Below are 20,794 nucleotides of genomic sequence, written 5' to 3' on the forward strand. Positions count from 1 at the left end.
ACTTCGCTATATCGAGGTTTAACTCTATTGAAAATATTTTCTGAAGTTGAAGCCCTTGCACATTTATACCAACAGAGGTAAATTTCGTGGTTTCGTGGGAAGAACAGGCAACGTGCCGCGGTTATTCGTCAGAGGGCTGCCTTCATTCTGCTTACGCCACGACGTTCTATATAAAAAGAACTTTTCACCTAGTGGCAGCAGCTACCTACTCGTCATTCCCGCATCTCTTCGCGACGAAGTCCTACATGCCTGTCACAACGAGCCGACCGCTGGTCACTTGGGCTACACTCGGACATTAGCAAGAATTAGGCTAAAGTACTATTGGCCGAGACTTGCGTCGATCGTGAAACGTTACACACAGACATGCCTGGATTGCCAGCGCCGCAAAGCCCTACCCGGCAAGCCAGCTGGACTGCTGCATCCTGTTCAGATACCGCAAGCGCCGTTCGAACAAATTGGCATGGACCTTTTAGGTCCGTTTCCACTGTCTACTGCTGGAAATAGATGGCTAATCGTCGTCACGGATTATCTTACGCGATACGCTGAAACAGGTGCTATCCAACGTGGAACAGCAGCCGAAGCAGCAAGATTTTTTGTCGAAGCCGTCGTCTTAAGGCATGGCGCTCCCGCAGTGGTCATAACAGACAGAGGATCTGTGTTCACGGCTGCGCTTCTGGATACCGTGTTGCGACTAAGTGGTACCACTCACCGAAAGACCACGGCTTACGATCCCCAAACCAATGGGCTGACAGAACGTCTGAATAAGAGTCTGGCAGACATGATGAGTATGTACATCGACGTCGACCACAAGAACTGGGACGAGATTTTGCCATATGTTACATTTGCATATAACACGGCTCGCCAAGAGACAACACGCGTGACGCCTTTCAACCTTGTTTACAGACGCGAAGTGACAACCATGTTGGACGCAATGCTGCCGCACGAGTGCGGTGACGACGATACTGGTGCCGAGGAGTTTACTCAACGTGCAGAGGAAGCCAGGCAGCTTGCGCGTTTGCGAATCACACAACAACAGGAATACGATGCCCGACACTACAATCTTCGACACAGACCCGTCACGTACAACGTCGGTGACCAGGGGTGGGTCTGGACTTCAATTCGTCGGCGCGGGCTGTCTGAAAAGCTCCTGCGAAGATACTTTGGCCCGTACACAGTTCTGCGCCACATCAGCGATGTTAATTATGAAGTTGTCCCCGCCAGCCATAACTGCTCCAACCGCCGGCGGCATCTGCCCGAGGTTGTGCATGTGCTTCGTATGAAGCCATACATTTCCTCATGACCTCAACTTTGCACCGTCTGTGCACAGCCTTCGGACGTTGGTGCATCGGGACGATGCCTCTTTTTTTCAAAGGGGGGGCAAATGCCACATCCTATATGGTCACTGCGGGTATGTGCCAGGCGATGAGAACGACGCTGAAGTAGCGCGTGAGTGGAAAAACAGAGTCGACAACGACGTCGCGTTGACTGCTCTGATAAAGTGCTTCCATACGTCCTCTACGCCGGCTTTCCCGTCTTCTACTAGGCTGCGACAATATTTTCTGAAGTTGAAGCCCTTGCACATTTATACCAACAGAGGTAAATTTAGTGGTTTTCCGGTCAAAGCTGGATCATTAAGAATTTGGACCTTGTTGTCTTAGGCCACACATTACCTTTGGATATTGACATCATGTCCTCGTAAAAGTTGTGAAGTTTCTTCCTAGAAACACTTGCACAAGGACATGATCATGAGCATGATCTGTATCGTGATCCTTGTGGGGATTATTATCGGTATGGCATGGGCACGATACATATGTTGAAATTACCTTATTTAGCGCGTAAGAGGTCTTGAGCTCTAATATTAAGAACAAAAATTCAGCAATGTTACCAGGCACTGTGCATGCAGCTGCACAGGAAGCAATTTATGGAGTGTGCTAATGAGGTCTTAAGCTCAAGAAGCAGGACTGATGAGGAATGAAGTGGAACTTGATCGGTGGTGCTGAATCTGCAATAAGTATGTGGGCAGCCAGTGTTTGCATTATTCTGTGCATCATTTGCAACACCTTCCGCTGTTTTATACGATAGTCATATGCGCAACTCATGTAAGAGCCACACCTTGCAAAGATTTTTACAAGAAATACCGAGGGGTCTTAGGCAAGTAAAAATAGTAGCCAATTTAAGTTGCATCGAGTGAGGAGAAAGCACTCACTACTCTCCATTAAAGGATAATGTATTGTCATGCTCCTGCTAACAGTCCTGGAGTCAGATAGGCAAATTTAGTGACACTTTCAGCAAAGGCAATTCACTGCAGTGAGAGTCACTGTGGTGGTGTGCAGCTTGATGAGAAAGGAAAGTCTCATTTAGAATTGATGGCATTGCTGATCGATAAATCAGCCAGCACATTATATACCTACTTGTTACTGTAGCCAACATTTGCAGTTGCAAAATAGCCCCAACACGGATCATTTCTCAGGAGCGAAGACCAGACAGCATTTTATCCAACACCTAAGCGATGCACCGCATGACAGCAGAGAAGTGTCGGTGCCTGAAAAACAATGCGGATTTTGTTGGCAAAGGTAGAATTGCCATTTTGTTAATGGGGGTGCATAGAACACATGAAATAACAAAACAACTGGCTCCAGAACCAGTGCCCACCATCTACTGAGCATTGAGGCTATGCGCTTAGACGATCGCAGTGCTAGGCAAGGGCATTCTACTGCAGTGTCACTAAACCTTTCCGTGCGAAAGCCTGCGAATGGCGTCAACAACAATGTGCACTCGCTCAAAGGGACACTAAACTAGCCTGTCTGACAGGGGTATTAGAGGGCTGTGGCTCGGCATCACTTCCAAGACACAGTCTCCACCCCAGAAACTTTATTTAAATGACAGTGCTATCAAAGGGAAACCTTTCATGGCATTGTGCTTGCCATTTGTTTGGGTCGTGTTGTTCTTTTTTTGGGGGGGGCTTTCTGTATTTTCACTTCTTTCATGATAATGCTTGCTATGCTTCATAGGTGGCATACAGCCCATTTGTGCTGGCTAATTTTTGCATGTGAAGATTGCTTAAGCTGCAGCATTACAGTCGAACCTCTATATATCAAACAGCGTGGTGATCGCGAAATAGTTCAATATAGCCAGAATTCAATATATGAAGTCACGTAAAAGACACGTCAGAAATTTCTGCAAATGAATCAATGAACCAAGGGTGCGATAGGGGATTGTTGTTTGGAGCGCTTAGTAAAAAGTATTCAGTGGTGCCTGCCAAGGATGCCTTGGCAGACGCCACTGAATACTTTGTTATTGACAGTGTTTCAAAATGCTTTGATGAGTCAGCCCAGTGAGTGCGCACTGTCTTTGTGGATGCGAACTGCCAGTTCTTGCGAGGCATGGCAAGCGCAGAGCGTGGCACCGAGGAGGGGTCAGTGCGACAAATGCAATGCGTCATTGACGCTATCGAACTAGCCAAGCCAGCACGTGTGTACGCCGTTACATTCTAATGGCGTTCTCGACGCGATCTATGTGTGAGCAGTCGGGAACGGCCATCGCGCCACCGCTATCTTCGAGGCTGTTGCGGGAAAGCTTATCGGTTGTCAACGAAGCGCACGTGGTCTGGGACAGCGGAGTTTGATATACCCATTTTATGTCCAACCCCGTTCGAAATAAAAAATAAAAAATGCATGCAATTTTCCAGGTCATATAGAAAGTGTTTGATATACGCAATAATTTGATATATTCATGTTCAATATATCGAGGTTTGACTGTATTTTGTTTACGTGCAAACCACCAATGGTTTCTTTTCTCCATTTTTTTATGCCGTAGCTGCATGACGGTGTAAAGGATAGCAAAGCAAGGCAGAGGGCTTTGAAGCAGCTAAGTTGTAGGGGTGAAAACAGTCGCTGCCTCTTGTCTCGATAACAGACAATATTGAAAGATTTGCAGTGTTGGATCCTCACCAGAATGAATGGGGCGTGGCCATTGTCGCTGGGACACTTAGTGTGGCAAAGTACGGAATAATGGCCGTAATGTGTACCTTGAATGCCGCTTAGGCTGTTGAATTCCATCGCCATTGTGAATGTGCCACCTCAATCTGCATTTTGAAGCAACTGTCGCTGCCATGCCCTTGTACATTTTAGGTAACGGCATTGTGGGAGTAACAGAGTTTCATTCTTGGTGGTACATCTTTTGTAGTGCTTAACGCAGAAACTTGGGATGAAACGGACAAAAGTCAAAACACACGAGCACTTTGTGTCACTTGGCTTTTGTCTGCTTTGTTCCAAGTTTCTGTGCTAAGCACTAGAAATATAGCCCGAGAGGTTCACGTTCCCATGTTCCCTGTTAACTAGCTCATTCACCTTAAAATGTTGGGAGAACAGCATTACGTAAGTGGCAACATTTCAGCTGGTCATTCTTCGTGTCTTCCTTTTCTGGCAGTGTCATGGGCAGTGGGGAGAGAAAGAAGTGATCTATTGCAGGCCGGATTCCAGTTGTTCAATGAAGTCACTGACTTGTGATTTGTCATAGGACGGTTTTGTAGAAGCAACCGAGTTTTTAAAACTGAGCTTGCAACCCCTCAACAGTGTTGTGAATACAGGATCAGTGCTCTACACCTTTGGTTATGCTGAGTTCTTTGCGTCATACCTAATGTCCATCTGCGCACAACTTCCTGCAGATACTTTGTATATGAAGTCTCATTATCTTGAAAATGTGAAACGTCTATGGCATCCTATATGTGATGGCAAAAAATAGCCAAGGTAGCGACAGTAGGTGGAGATGACAGTTTTGTCCCCAGGAAAGCTGTCTGTGTTGTCTTGAGGAAGCAAAAAGTAGGGGAGCAGAAACTTTAGACCCATTGCTGGTGGTTGTGGTTCCATTTTTGACATGCCTTTTATGTTTAATAGTGTGGAATAATGTTCTTTCTTTGTAACTCATGTAAGAAGTTTGACTGCAATTATTGCAAAGCCTAATGTCTCTTTTATAATTTTTCAGTACAGTTTCCTTATAATGCCCCTGAATGGTAACAGCAGATTCAGTATGTATGCCCTCAATATTATTTAAAGGGAAGCTGAAACGGTTTTCAATTTCCATGAATTGCTGGGATTGGGAAGAGCATGCAGACCTAATAATTTACGGTTCCGAAATTTTTTTCTTCGTTTTGTTAATATAAGGGGCGGAAATCGCTTTCTAAAGCACCCCCGCGGACACGCCCCCAACGCTTCCCGGAGCGCCGGGTGAGGTGGTTGCCAGAGGAGAGAACCGGCGAGAGTGGCGTAATTCGCGGGGACCGAGCTGCCGGACCGGCGTGCTGGCATGTGCTGGCATGCCTCTTTCCGTCCTGCGCTTTATTTTTTATTATTATTTTATTTACAAATACTGCTATCCCATGAATTGGGACATTGCAGGAGTGGTACAGAAGATTATACATAAACAATATTAGGAAAGTGCATGATTATACAAATGTGAGTGTATTGATTTACAGAGAAAACAGTACAGTGTCATGAAAAAAATACATGATTTGGCAATTCTCGCACAAAATTATCAACAGACATTTAACGTAACGTGCCATCTAAATCGTTCCACAATTCAACTGTGAAAGGAAAAAATGAAAATTGGTAGCTATCTAAAAGCGGCATAAACGGCACGATGTTAAGCGGGTTGGAACAGCGCGTGACACGTGCTGAAGAACTGGCGAAAGAGAAGGGGGCGTCAACATAAATACGCTTGTTGATAATCTTGTGAAGTAGGATAATGCGATCACATGTTCGTCTGTGTTCAAGTGTGTCAAGTGATAACGTGGGGGCGTGAACTGTGGGAGAGAAGTGACGGTCGTAACGTTTATATATAAATATTATTGCTTTTTTCTGCACATTTTCAAGTTTAATAATATCTTTAGCGGAGTGTGGCGCCCAGACCGCCGATGCATATTCAAGTACAGGCCTTACTAAAGATTTGTACGCCGTCAGCTTACAGTTTTTGGTTGCATCTTTTAATGTACGTTTTAAGAACCCGAGTTTCCTGAGTGCCTTGGAGCAAGTTAAATCTATATTTTTTTTATTATTTTTATTTTTTTTTTTTCCTTTTTTTTCAATTCTTTATTCAACATCGTCATGAGGATGTTGGGTGCATCGACAAAAAGCCAGAAGAAAGGCTTGACAGAGGTCGACGCACCCTACAATGACTTGGCAACAGTATCGCAGTGTATCATACAGCATGTGTAAAGCATATGCAATAACAACATTGACACAAATGAAACGGTATTTGAACATTACAGGCAAAAACAAAAGCAAGCACAAAGCACTATGACATAAGTGTCAGCAGTACATAAATTAACATCAATTCACAGCGCGTTATTTAACGTCTGTGGAAGAATGTATCTAAGCATTTGGCGACCATAATTCGTTCGCGTTTTAGGCACAAACCACGTGAGGCCAGTGCGGGTAGCATACTTAAGTTCCTTGCATTTCAACATTGCAAAGTCTAACATGAATGTATTATTCTGTCTTATACTTGTTTTATACCGCCTTAACAGTAAATTTTCATGCAGTTGGGGAAGGGGGGCGATGCCAAGTGACGCAAAGATCGGTGCGGTATGTTCAAATCTCGAAGCATTAACAATATTTCGAACAATTCTCTTCTGAAGCATGTGCAGCCGTCTGATATTGGTAAATGACGTGGTGCCCCAGACCAAGATACAGTAATTAACGACTGAAGAAAACAGTGCATTGTACAGCATTTGCTTAACACGCTTCGGTAGGAAATATCGCAGTCGGGACACGATACCAACAACCTTTGACAACTTGCCCAGTGACGCCTAGATGATGCCTAGACCAATTCAAGTTTGAACAGAATGTTACACCTAGGTACTTAAACTCGTTCACGTGCGTTAGCTGGTGTGTGTTGTTAGTGTACGAAAAACGAAAAGGATTTTTCTTGTTAGTGAATGACATCGATACAGTTTTGCTAAAATTTCACCTCATCTACCATGTGTTGCTCCAATCACAGAAAGAAGAAAACACATTGTTTAGAATAAGCTGGTCGTATGCATTATTTATATTTGAATACAGAACGCAGTCATCTGCATATAAGCGGATTTTAACTGACGTGTATTAGTTATCTGGACGACGTCATTAATGTAAATGAGAAATAAAAGTGGTCCTAGAACTGATCCCTGCGGGACGCCAGATGTTATATGGACAGATGTTGATTGAGAGTGATTAAACGTACAAACTGTGATCTTAATCGCAAGTAGTCCTTAATCCAGCCTATTAGTCGGACGCCGTGAGTTCCCTTGAAAAAGGCACCAAGTTTGGTAATGAGCTTACTATGACAAACCAAATCGAATGCTTTTGAATAGTCGATAAAAATGGCGTCCATCTGACCGCGATGATTTAGGCATGATGCAATATCGTGCGTGAATTCAATTAACTGCATGAGAGTAGAAAACCCAGCCCGAAAACCATGCTGTTTATTAGACAGAACATTATTGTTAGACAAGTACAAGACAATATGTTTATGAATAATGTGTTCCAATACCTTGGAGCAAGTGCATATTAACGAAATTGGTCTATAATTGGAGAGGCTTTGTTTGTTACCAGACTTAAATACTGGTACTATATTAGCTATTTTCCAGGTTTGTCGAACGGTTTCAGTTTGGAGGCATTTTTGGAAAATAACAGTCAAGTACCGGGCGCACCACTCAGAATACTTTTTTAGGAACATGTTAGGTATATTATCAGCTCCAGCACTTTTAGTCGTGTCAATTTGCAACAAAAGATTCAGAACTCCATTATAACTTATATCCAATTTCGGGAAGGCTGGCAATTCAGTAACTAGACTAAACATCGGTCTAGAATCGTTGTCGCTGTCAAATACCGATTTAAAATAATTATTAAAAGCTTCAGAGATAACAGAAGGGTTAGAACATATAGTTTACCATTAACAACAAAGGATGAAGAACAGCGACCAGACGGAGTAATTGTTTTCCAGAATTTGTGTGGGTTGGTTTCCATGAATGTTGTTAGTGTGTTCTCATAATAAAATTTCCCAGCGTCATGCATTTTGGTTCGTAGAACCGTTTTCACGGAAACTAGAAGCGCACCATCACTTATATGCTGTGGCTTACATCGCTTGCGAAGTCTCTTTATGCGACGGATAAGTTGGATAATTTCCCTGCTGTACCAGATATGTTTGGGATTTCTTTTAACACACTTCTTGGGCACAAAGTTACACAGACAGTCATGCACAACTTTATAAAATCGCTCAACCAACATGTCAATATTACAGCTGTGTTCACTACTAAATAAAAAATCATCAAAATGTGACGCCAGAGCACCAAGTATCATGACATCATCAGCACGAGTGAAGTCAGTAATCATGCTGTATTCTGGTCTTTTGCATTCAGGTGCAATATTCAATTTAAGAACGACTACTTTGTGATCAGACAGACCATCACCGACTTCACATTCGAAACCACATTTAACCAACTGCTCATTCAAAAGCACAAGATCCAGCAACGAGTCACCACGCGTAGGAGACTGGACAACTTGTGAAAAATCGAAAGAAACTACTATGTCAATAAGCATGTCACACTGTACTTTGTCGCGACCAGTTGATACGAGTGAAGCCCAATCTATGCATGGCAAATTGAAGTCCCCACACAAGACCATTTTGTAGTTATCTCATCTATGTGCTGCGATATAATCATTCAGAGCAGGAAACACATTGTAATCGGAATTTGGAGGACGATATATTACACCTATTACTAACGTTGACAAGGAAATATTAACTTTGCACCAAACTGACTCAGTTTCTGGAAGCTCGGGTAGCAACTGAACGACACTACGAGAGATCTGCCACCGCCGCCGCTCACGTTTGTTTTCTTTTGCGATTTTCGTAAACTGTTCTTTCCTTCTGTGCTGCGTGAGTGCCTACAGCCAAGGGCGCCCAACATGCCCTCGTTATGTGCAGCATTCGTCTGCACGAACACAGGCGACCATTAGCAGCCATTAACGTCTGGTAACAGTTTTAGCGTAGCCGGATAGCCTTACGACAAATGCGGAAACGCGTTGTTGCTAGCGTTGCTATACTCCATTTCATACATCAGGTGCAACGCTGTGGAGGCTTGAGATACTTCTTGCAGTGGCTGCGTTCGCACTTAGAAAAAGTTCGGTGTTTGTTGACCCGATTTTTGGGCAAATTTTCTATATATAAGCTCAGTTCTGATTGAAAAAAAAAGTAATTTACCTATAGAAACAATCCGTGTACTTATACGGCTGCTAACACATTCTTTTAAATCAATTTTCTTTTCGGTATTTTTTAAATGCAGCCCATCGCGGCAGCTTCACGTGCATGCTCGCGCGAGCAAACGCCGCTGGCACACTGCGAAGCATAGACGGAAACACGCGCAGTAATAAATTTTGGTGACCGGACTTCGTGCGTAGCTTCCACAGTGTTGCAGCTGAGGTATGAAATGGAGTATAGGCTTGCCTAGTGACATTGGACGTACGGTTCCAGTTATCGTGTTTACCACCCGGCGGTGCTAAAACTGCCTAATATCTTTATGTCGACACTAGCATGGAGCACGCATACCGATTCTTGATCGAGCCACAATCGCAAAGGCGTCGAACCATAGTATGAATATTGCACATATAATACCACTGGCCATCTCTGGATGTGTATGATAAGCAACTTCCATGACTGTACCTCGCAGCACTGCATGTGCGCGCTTTGAAACGCCGCACTTATGTTCGCGATCGTGTATCAACACTCAAAAAACCACGGGACTTTAGACAAGCAGCGGCAAGATGCTTGACATCGCGGAATTGCACCCGTGTTTACAATCTAATGAGAGGTTAGTGCTTCGGAATTCTTCCAGCAGCAAGTTACCAGTGACACTTTAGCGCATTTTTTCTCCCGTCATTGGAACGTGCAGCTACATGAAAAACAAATACGTACCAGCTAAGATTTCCAACGCGCAACAAGGTGCACACATCGCTCTCGCTGTTGGCACACTCAACATCGCCGTTGCCGCCATCGTTTTCCGTATCCGCTGTCGGTGCGAACATTTACGGCGAAAATACAAGCTGTCCGAAGCAGCGGGAACGTTCCATAACGCTTACAACTCAGCTATGAAGCCAGAACAGAACAGCGTGCTACGCTCTGAAACGGCGGCGCCAACCGGCAATTGCCGCGAATGACATCAAAGCGGCCCCGACCAATCACGGGCAACAGCGGCGTTCGCGCGATGCCCTGAGGCGCTGGTGCGCGTTTTCTTGAAAAAAAAGCTGCTTGCGTTTGTTTCCGCCCTTTTTGAACCAGATATTCGTGTTCAGGGGACTTCAAAACTGTAGAATGCCGCAGAGAACTCATTTTTTTCTAAAAGTGTTTCAGCTTCCCTTTAAGGAATCTATAATCAGTGGTAAAGAAAGTTTCTCTGATGAGCAACATGGTAACGCACCACATACATGGGACCCTTATGTGTGCCCACTTGCTGTACTCTCACGTGAGTGTGACAGTATTTAAAATAAATGAATAAATTATTCTTACGCATCTGTTGTGACTTTTCATGCCAGTGGCTAGTAGTCGTTTTGTTTGCTTTCATCTTGCAACCCTTGCACTAGAGTGGATAGAAGTTGCAAGAGTGTGAATCATGGCTAGTACATGGATTTGCGTAAAACTCGTGCATCTGGCCTCAAACAGCTTTGCGACTTTGCATGTTGATCACTTTCAACAAAATATTCTATTATAAATTCAACAATTGTCAATGATTATGCATCTGTGCAAAGTCTCATTGCCTTCTACATTTAGACAAACAGGATCGCCTCAAGATTTAGGGCAATAACGACAGACAAAAGCACAGCAAGTAAAGCCACAAGTTATGTCCGAAACCACAAGCATAAAGTAAAGACAAATCGATGTTGTACTAACCCATTATTCCCTTGGTAGCTCGGCAATTGCATTGTCAAAGTTCCTTCCAGTAATCTGTGTTGAAAACTCTATGAGAACAACTGTTAACTTCCCCTTTGATTTCTCTGGCTTCATTCTCAGTTGGATTCATATTGTTGCCACTGTGAGAAACTTCTGACGCAGCCCACCTATGATTGGTTTTCCAAGTTATAATTTCGATTGTGTCTCTTTTTAGTCCTCGTCTTAATTTTGCACCTCAAGCCCTTCCGGTCATGTACCAACTAGCTCGAAGGCCGATGCTACTAAGCCAAACACACTTTATTCAACTTCCATTATAGCCAATTGCATGACAGTACATGTATACGCTTGGCTGTGTCACTTTTCCAGCCACATGCTCTCTGCATCCCTGGAGACTTTCTAACCATCAACGTGCGAACTGGGCATGTGCGTTAATGTTGTGGAATCACGATGGAGCTCTTTTGCTCTATTGTCGCACATATTTTGCACCCCTTCACAAATGTTAACATAGCATCGAGGATAGGTACTCCCTTACGGTGTTACAGGCCTGTGTCCAGTTTCTTGTAGGGGCTAGATTTTCTTGGTTGTTATAACGCGGTCATAATATCAAGACCAGATGGTGGATTGAGGTGGATAGGAGCAGGCAAACAATGCTCTCGCATTTTAAAAATTTAGCCCGTCTGTTTTCCCTGTTCTTCTCGCTTATACCTCACGTTACTTAAGTTCTGCTGGGTAGTGTTGTTCCATTCGTGGGTAAACCTTGTGTTGCAGGTGCATTCATTTGATGGCAGCAAGGAAGAGGCAGCTGCGTTCCTGGACTTGGGCCTCTTCATTGGCATCAATGGCTGGTGAGCACTCTTGCCTCCTCCTGCCCACTTTCAGCAAACCAGTTAGCCAGACAAAGCTGAACAGAGGTATAGGACTTCATCCTCGTTATTTTGTCTTTCTGTGTTGAAATTCATTCCTCACTCAACCACTGTCACCATCATCCCTTTGTTGTTCCATAATACCATTATACTTTTTCATCGACCGTTCTTCCTGTGTGGTCCTTCATGGGTTTCTACAATATGAGCCTGGGACATTTAGAAACGACAATGTGATGATGACGATAGGAAGTGAGCGAGAAAGAAATCGCAACAATCTGCTTCCTTCTGGCATACCTGCCAACATTACCTAAATTTCCATAGAGTTTATGAAATTTGGCTTATTCTAAGATGTTACTGATGTCGCGTCGAGTTTTGCTAGAAATAAATACGATTTGCAAAAAAATAGTTTCGCCTTTCATTTGTTCACGTTACCTTTGGAGTATTCTTATGGCAAAAGGACACTAAATGGACACTTGCTTTGAGAAAGTTTACTCTACTCACAAGTTCCTGAAGCAGGTGAAATTGGCAACAGCCCATAGACAGTGCTTTTCGTTTTCTGCTGCAATGCCATAGACGAGCTGCTTTTGTCTCAGTGTTCTGTTGTGCTTCTAGTAGAAGGCAGCGCACACTTCATGGGGCAGCACAAGCAGTAGTGAGTCTTTTCTTGTGGAGAAAACATGTGGACAGCTAAGATCTTTAACAATAATTTGACCATTTCTTTTCACAATTTCGGATGCCGTGTTTATTTGATTATAAGGTGTTCACAGTTGCAAGGCGAAAGTTCAGTTGGGAGACTGAAATGAAATGCGCACACTCCCATACGGTGATATAGATAGCGGACAGATTAGTTGGACTTGGCGGGGATTCCCCCAAAATACTGAATTAACACAGCCAAAACACAAAATGACAACCATGGAATAGAGGGCAAGGGAGCTTTAACACATGGAGGGAGGGGTAGGGAGGTGTTCCCTAGGAGATAACGAAACTGGTTTGATGATAACGTTCTCTTGAGGGCTGGCTTTAAAGCAGCATGCGCCGTGGTGCCGTGAAGCCATGCTATAAGGTGAAATTCACACTACTGCGAAGACACACGTCAAAGCAGAATTTGCATATGTCTTACTCTCTGCCTTTACTGTTAAACGTGTGAAATTCTTGGTGCAGGTTGTACGGGTGGAAATACGGTACTGGCTTCCCTCCTATTTTGGTTGGTACAATTTTCAGGGCCGTTTATAATCTGGATCGCCTGAAATGTGGCGCTGCTGCCGCCATAACTACACAGTAACTGAATCTATTATCCTGAAATGTAAGGGAGGACTTGGGGGCTAAGGGCTTTGGAAAAAAAATGTCACCTTATACTCGAATAAATACAGTAATATCGTGTCACAGAAGATATTCATGAAAAGACAGCTATTTAGAAAGCTTTGTGCATACATTCTGACCTTTGAATGCCATCTTTGTGAACCACTTTACGTTTTTTCCGCATGGCACTGCTGGAACCTAATGTGACTTGTTTTTCTTTAAATGTCATTGTATTCAAATGGCATTAAATCTTCCCAAACAAGAGACAGGTTCGCAAGAAAATGGAGGCATAAAGTGATGAACAGTGGCAAAGCAAGGAATGTTGACTGAGCCAACATTTTGGCCGGGGGACTTGTCTTTGTCGGCGCAGCAACAGCGTTTCCTAAACATTATGCATTAAACTTTGCTAAAGTTAATAACGAAGTTGCTCACTACAGTTTTCTGTGTGACTAGGGCTTTAGTCTAGCCACTTGCTCGACTAGTCACCCCAGGTGAAGACAACTGGCTTACCAGATTGTATTTGAGTGACAGCTCCTTCTTTTTGACAGCTCCCTCAAGACTGCCGAGAACCTGGCGGTGGCTGCCACTATCCCCAGGGAACGACTTCTCATCGAGACAGGTGGGCAATGTGTATGTGCACTGTGAGCATAGGATGACAGAGTAAGTCGATGCTCACTCACCAATATCTTCAAAGACTCGGTCACACTCATGTGCTATCACACTCGGCGGCGGTTGCTCGTGTTCATAGTCACTTCCATTCACACTTACCAGCACCCAGCCACGTTTATACTCGCATTCACTCCCACTCCCTGGCACTCACTCACCTACAGTCACTCACGTTCATACTTGCATCCACTCAGTATCACTGTCGGTGCCTCATTTGTAGTCCCGCCTTTTTATATTCATCATTATCATCATCTTCCTGTACACTTGTACCTTGATATAACAAGGCTCTCTAGTATACAACAATTTATTTAACTTGTTCATAAAACACCATGTACTTGGAATCTCAACACTATAACAAAGTGTGTTTATACACGATGTCAATGCAGTTCAACCTCGATAAACCATAGTAAGTAAAATCTGCACCTTGCTTCTTTATGTAGAAGTTTATTTATATTGCTATGGAACAGTATTTGCGATCACGAAAAGGCGAGCAGTGGGAAGACGACGATGACGATTAGAGGCTAGCGTGGGCTGTTGCCTCTTGACAAAGCACAGCGTATTTTCTTGTAAATATACTTGTATATAGCTTTTCATCTGCGTCTTCCTACGTAACATATCTAGTGGAGGTGGACACTCCCTGTACCTCGTCACGGAGCTTCGCAGTGGACAGTACGTCGAGCGTTCCTTCATGGCTCCCGGCGACGACAACTCGAATCCGCCGGCTCCAACACCTGCTGCCACTTCGACGACCTACATCACTCTCCCCGCTCCCCGTGATGCTGGCGTATTCTCGGGCAAAGATGGGGAAGATGTCGATGACTGGATCAGCCTGTACGAACACGTCAGCCGCAATAACCGGTGGGACCCTACTATCATGCTCGCCAACGTAGTCTTTTACCTTGGTGGCACACCTTGAGTTTGGTTTCGGACGCACGAAGATGAGCCCACCAGTTGGGATTCCCTTAAGCAAAAGCTTCAAGACTTATTCAGCAACCCCTACGATCACCAACTTGCCATGCAGAAGGCGTTATCCGGCTGCGTGCAGACGTCAACACAGCCCTATGTCGCGTACATTCAGGATGTCTTGGCTCTGTGCCGCAAAGTTGACTCACACATGACTGAGTCAGACAAGGTTTCCCACATCCTCAAATGCATTGCCGATGACGCCTTCAACTTGCTCATTTGCAACAGCGAGGCGACGGTGGATGCAGTCATAAAAGAGTGCCGCCGCCTGGAACTCGCTAAAAGCCGACGTATTGACCAGTAGTTTGCCCGTCTCCCTAACACCCCAGCGACATCTTCCTGTGCCAACGCTCCTTGTCCCAACAACACTGTCGATGTTACCAGGATCGTCCGGCGTGAGATCGAGGCCGCCTATCCGGCTGCCTTCGACTCCAGTCCCACCAACACATCTGCAGTCACGGTTTCCCTGATCCAGGCGGTTGTCCGCCAGGAATTCGCAAACATGGGTCTTCACACCATCTGCTCGGCCCATCGCCCTGATACCCGCCTGGCTTCTTCGATTCCGCCCCGTCCCGCATCTTCTTACCCACCACGTTTCCGCAACCCATCTGAATGGCGCACTGCTGACGACAAGCCCATTAGTTTTCACTACCATCGAATCAGGCATATTTCTCGGCACTGTCGCAGTCACTGGAGTTCCCCGACCCGGTCTGCTTATACTGCCTACTCTTGCCCCCCAGGTGGTTCTTCTCGTCCCTATGCCGCACGCTCCGATAATGACGCCACTGATTCTCCTGCATGGAACCGCCCCTTATTCTCGTTCGCCTTCGCCCCAACGACGACAGTCTCGCTCTCCCCAGCCCCGCCTCTCCTTTTGGCCGACTCCCTTCGGACGCCGCTCCCAGCCGGAAAACTAGACGATGGAGCGCCTCGAGGTGACGCTGCATTGCTCCCTACGCCGCCAAATCCTCTACTCTCGTTGCCCACTCATCTGAACCTTCTTGACGTGCAAGTCGACGGTGTTTCTGTGTCTGCACTTATAGACGCTGGGGCGCATTTGTCGGTAATGAGCGCTGACCTTCGTAACCGGCTCAAGAAAATTATCACGCCCGCCACGACGCCTGTTCGTGTCGCTGAGGGTGGAACAGCCCTCATAATTGGTATTTCTACCGCCCACGTCTCCTTCGCCAATCGCTCCATTATCGTGTTATTCACAGTCATCGCCCACTGTCCCCACGACATCATCCTCGGCTTAGACTTCCTCTCCGCACATTCTGCTCTCATCGATTGTTCCGCCAGTACTCTCCGCCTTGACCTGCCTGTTCTGGATCCCGCTGAACCACACCCCAGTCGCTTCAGTTCCGTCGACTTTGTTCGCTTGCCACCTTCAGCACTGACTTATGTTGACTTAGTGTCATCCCCACCAGTCCCCGATGGTCACTACATCGCGGCTCATGTGCAAGACGTCCTACTTACACACGGAATCACAGTACCTCATACAGTTTTATCTATTATGGCGAATTGCGTCTGCCTGCCAGTGGTCAATTTTGGCTTGACGACACAAGTGCTGCCACGTGGGATGTCTCTGGCCCAGCTTTGCACATTCGAGGATCACTCAGTAGCATCCATTGCAGTAGACGACAATTCATCCGATCCTCCTCTACCATCGCAGTCGGCAACTTGTACCATCGCCGACTTACAGAAGATGATTGCGCTCGACTTGCCGTCCAAGCACGCTCGTGAGCTCTATCGCGTTCTGTTTTCCTACCACAATATTTTTTACTTTAACGATCGTCCTTTGGCCCAAACTACAGCTGTTAAACATCGCATTAATACCGGCGATGCCCCTCCTATTCATCATCGCCCGTATAGAGTGTCACCAGCTGAGCGTCCAGTTATTCACACAGAAGTTCGCAAAATGCTTGCCAAGAACATTATTGAACCGTCATGTAGTCCATGGGCATCACCTGTTGTACTGGTCGAAAAGAAGGATGGCTCATGGCGCTTTTGCGTGGATTATCGGCACCTTAACAGGGTTACCAAAAAGGACGTGTATCCCCTACCTCAGATTGATGACGCCCTTTACTGCCTCCACGGTGCTCGCTATTTCTCCTCTATTGACCTTCGCTCCGGCTAGTGGCAGATTGCCGTGGACGATCTCGACCGTGAGAAGACTGCTTTTGTAACACCTGACGGTCTTTATCAATTTAAAGTGATGCCGTTCGGTCTATGTAACGCTCCTACAACTTTTGAACGCATGATGGACTCCCTTCTTCACGGTTTCAAATGGTCCACATGCCTCTACTTGGACGATGATATAGTATTCTCCTCAACGTTCGCTATGCACCTCGAGCGCCTCTCAGCAGTCCTGGACGTTTTTCATCGAGCCGGTCTGCAACTCAACGCATCGAAGTGCCAATTCGGCTGTCGCCAGATTACCGTCCTTGGGCGTCTCGTTGGCGTGAACGGAGTGCAACCAGACCCAGGCAAGATCCATGCTGTTACGCACTTCCCTGTTTCGAAGTGTGTCAAGGATGTGCGCAGCTTCATCGGCCTTTGTTCGTATTTCCACCGTTTCATGAAAAATTTTACCGCCGTAGCACGACCACTAACCGAGCTTTTGAAGAAAGACGTCCCTCTCCAGTGGGGCGATAACGAGGCCTCTGCATTCACGCTTCTAATCGACCTTCTCACAACGCCTCCCGATCTGGCCCATTTCGATCCTTCTGCGCCTACCGAAGTCCGTACTGATGCCAGCGGTCACGGAATTGGCGCAGTACTGGCACAACGCCAGCGCGGCCACGACCGTGTTATCGCTTACGCCAGCAGACTCCTCTCGCCCGCGGAGCGCAATTATTCCATCACTGAGCGTGAGTGTCTGGCCGTAGTTTGGGCGGTTGCGAAGTTCCGCCCATACTTATATGGCCGACCCTTTTCCGTTGTCACAGACCATCACGTGCTTTGCTGATTATGCTCATTGAAAGATCCTACAGGAAGACTTGGTCGCAGGGCTTTACGCCTCCAAGAATATTCGTACTCTGTCACCTACAAATCTGGCCGGCTACACAAGCACGCTGACTGCCTGTCTCGCTACCCGGTAGACGAGCCTGACGACGCCGACAGTAGTACCGCCGACGGCATTTTCTCTGTGTCTGCCTTCGCTAACATCGCCGATGAGCAGTACCGAGACCTATCACTGCGAGCACTCATCGAGCATCTGCACTCTACACCTACCGACGCATCCATTTGCCGATATGTCCTCCAGGGCGGCATTCTGTATCAAAGGAACTTCCTCCCTGACAGCTCTGATCTTCTTGTCCTGCCAAAACATCTACGACAGACTGTACTCTTTGAGATGCATGATGCACCCACTGCAGGACATCTTGGGGTAACCCGCACGTACGACCGCGTCCACCACTGCTTCTATTGGCCTGGTCCCGCTCGCTCCGTCCGACGCAATGTTGCTGCCTGTGATCCCTGCCAGCATCGGAAAACACCTCAGGTGTTACCTGTCGGTCATCTCCAGACGATCACCGTCCCTGTGGAACCGTTTTTTCGTGTTGGATTAGATCTCCTCGGTCCCTTTCCCACATCATCCTTCGGGAACTAATGGGTAGCCGTTGCAACTGATTACGCCACCCGATATGCTATGACGCGGGCTCTCCCTACCAGTTGCGCCACTGACGTCGCGGACTTTCTCTTGCGTGACATTATCTTAGTGCATGGCGCCCCGCGACAGCTGCTTACTGACCGTGGTCGAAACTTCCTCTCGAAAGTTATCGCTGACATTGTGCGTTCCTGCTCCATTCAACACAAGCTGACTACCTCATACCATCCTCAAACCTGACAGAGCGGTTAATCCGTACTCTTACCGATATGCTGTCCAAGTGCGTTTCAAAGGACCACCATGACTGGGACATTGCACTCCCTTACGTCACATTTGCGTACAATTCTTCCCGGCACGACACCGCTGGATTTTCTCCATTTTATCTACTGTATGGTCGCGAGCCTACCTTGCCCCTAGACACGGCACTTCCTCCTGCTGCGATCTCAACAAGCGAGTATGCACGCGACGCCATCGCCCTTGCTGACCATGCACGCCAGCTTGCCCGTGCTCGACTGACGGCCTTGCAAACCACTCAGCAGTGTCAGTACAATGCCCGCCATCGTGACGTACAGTTTATATTTTCAAGCAATAACCGAAGGTCGCAATGTCTTATTATGGTATTTACCTAATTCAATGCACATATTTCTTCTTTTTTTACGAGAACTGGGTTGAAAATTGCCTGCGTCGTGCAATTGTATATGAAACCAAAATCGCCCTAACGGCATTTGTATGCTTTACCGCATAACACGGCTGTATAGCGGTAGAGCAGTCTTTAGGTAACTGGTTGCCATTGTGCAACACATTATTCTTGCTGAAAAATCCGGTGCGCGTTAGATTTCTGCTTTGCTTAGGAGCTTTAATGTCAATTCAACGTTAGTTTTCTACTTTGGACAAATAGATAGTGGCGACCCAACTGATTCGGGGGCATGTTAGAATCGGGCAAATACCGGAAGATGAATCAGTGGTGTGTTTTGGTGGTTTTCTGCAACTTGTTTCATTCGACCTGCTAAATACTTTATCCAGTTTCATCAGTCCCGTCAGGGTCGAATTAACGGAAGTCAACCACACTGAAATTAAATCGTTGAAACAAATAAGTACAATCGTCGATGGATTTTCCTTCCACTGAAGGGGCCACAAAATTTTCTGAATTATCGGGCAGTCAAAAATGGCAAGTTTGAGGGAAAAAATCATTTTGTTGAATTAGAGGGTCTGAGCAGAAAGGTACGGCTTCATGCTATCTCGAAGATATCTTCACATTAACAGTACGAAGCGAAGCCAGCCACACTTTCGTGTCCACTCCGACCCCGCGTCTAACAGTGTCGCCGACAGTGGGACAACCCTATCATGAAAAACGATGGCAGCGGTGAGCTATTCTTCACGTTCCTCTCATTTCAACATGTCTCCAAAACTCCAGATTACACAACTTGTGGCACTAAACACGTGGGAAGACGGCACACAGTGCCACGCCATCTCAGCTCACCCAGTCTTTGCACACGTGGCAGGTTACCTCTAAAACAGGGCGCGCATGCTGCGTATGTGCTGAGCCATGCTGACTGCCTGCTGATTTCTTTGCAGTGGCAGTGAAACTTTATTATATTGAAATGGTATATAAACACACTTCATTATATTGAGGTTCAAAGTACAGGGTGTTCTGTGAACAACTAATTATATAGAAAGTAAATACTTTGTTAAATCAAGAATTTCGTTATATTGAAGTTCGTTGTATCAAGGTTTAACTGTTTGAGAAAATTTCACTTCTGCCACGAAGGGATACTAAGACAATAAATGGAAACTTCCCCAGATGAAGATGGTTAAATAATTGAACTACAAGCGACTGCTTGCGAATGCACCTCTCACATTGCATGCTGCATGACTGAGAGCAACTGCCAAAGCCGTGGTGTCATCTCCCATATAAAATCCAAGTGTGAGGAGATTCTATCGCTCTCTGCGCACTGTATGCTTTAGGTGTGAGCGAAAACGCTTGAGCGTGAGCCAAGAAGGGTGGCTGCTTGATGAGCGCTGTCTTTCGGCACGAGCAAGGGGAAAGGGGAAGAAGGGGGTGAGCTTGGGGTAATGCTATCAAGCGCACATGAGGGCGGATGGCAGGCTGGCGCGCGTCTTTTTTTCTAGTGCGGCCATGGCTGCCAGTGTGGCTGGGAACATACGCAGCCATTGCGCCCCGTTTCAGAGGTAATCTGCCACGTCTGCAAAGAGTAGGTGTGCCGAATGGCGTGGCTCCATGTGCGCTGTCTTCCCGCATGTTTAGTGCTAGAGGTTGTTTAATCACGGGTTTCGGAGACGCGTTTAAGCGGGAGGCAGACAAAGCAGTCACTCCCTGCTGCCGGTGCTTTTTACGATAGTGTCGTCTCTCTGCAGGCAGCACTGTCAGCTCTGGGGGTGGAGTGGACATGAAAGCGTTACTGGCTTCACTTCGCACCAATGAGGTGGAGATTGTTGAAACTGCATAAAGCTGTAT

At 46.1% G+C, this 20,794-nt stretch overlaps 1 protein-coding gene across 6 annotated transcripts in view; it reads left to right on the forward strand.

Moving 5' to 3' along the window:
- The window catches only part of LOC142590642 (deoxyribonuclease TATDN1), a 103,848-nt gene that overhangs the window by 61,681 nt on the left and 21,373 nt on the right, over nt 1-20,794 (forward strand). For all 6 annotated transcript variants that reach the window (XM_075703010.1, XM_075703012.1, XM_075703007.1 and 3 more), the window contains exons 7-8: nt 11,689-11,765; nt 13,631-13,701. In XM_075703010.1, coding sequence (XP_075559125.1) covers nt 11,689-11,765; nt 13,631-13,701 — 148 coding nt within the window. The remainder of the gene's footprint in view (nt 1-11,688; nt 11,766-13,630; nt 13,702-20,794) is intronic.

The sequence above is a fragment of the Dermacentor variabilis genome, chromosome 8 (assembly GCF_050947875.1).
Source record: "Dermacentor variabilis isolate Ectoservices chromosome 8, ASM5094787v1, whole genome shotgun sequence".
NCBI classification, from domain to species: Eukaryota; Metazoa; Arthropoda; class Arachnida; order Ixodida; family Ixodidae; genus Dermacentor; species Dermacentor variabilis.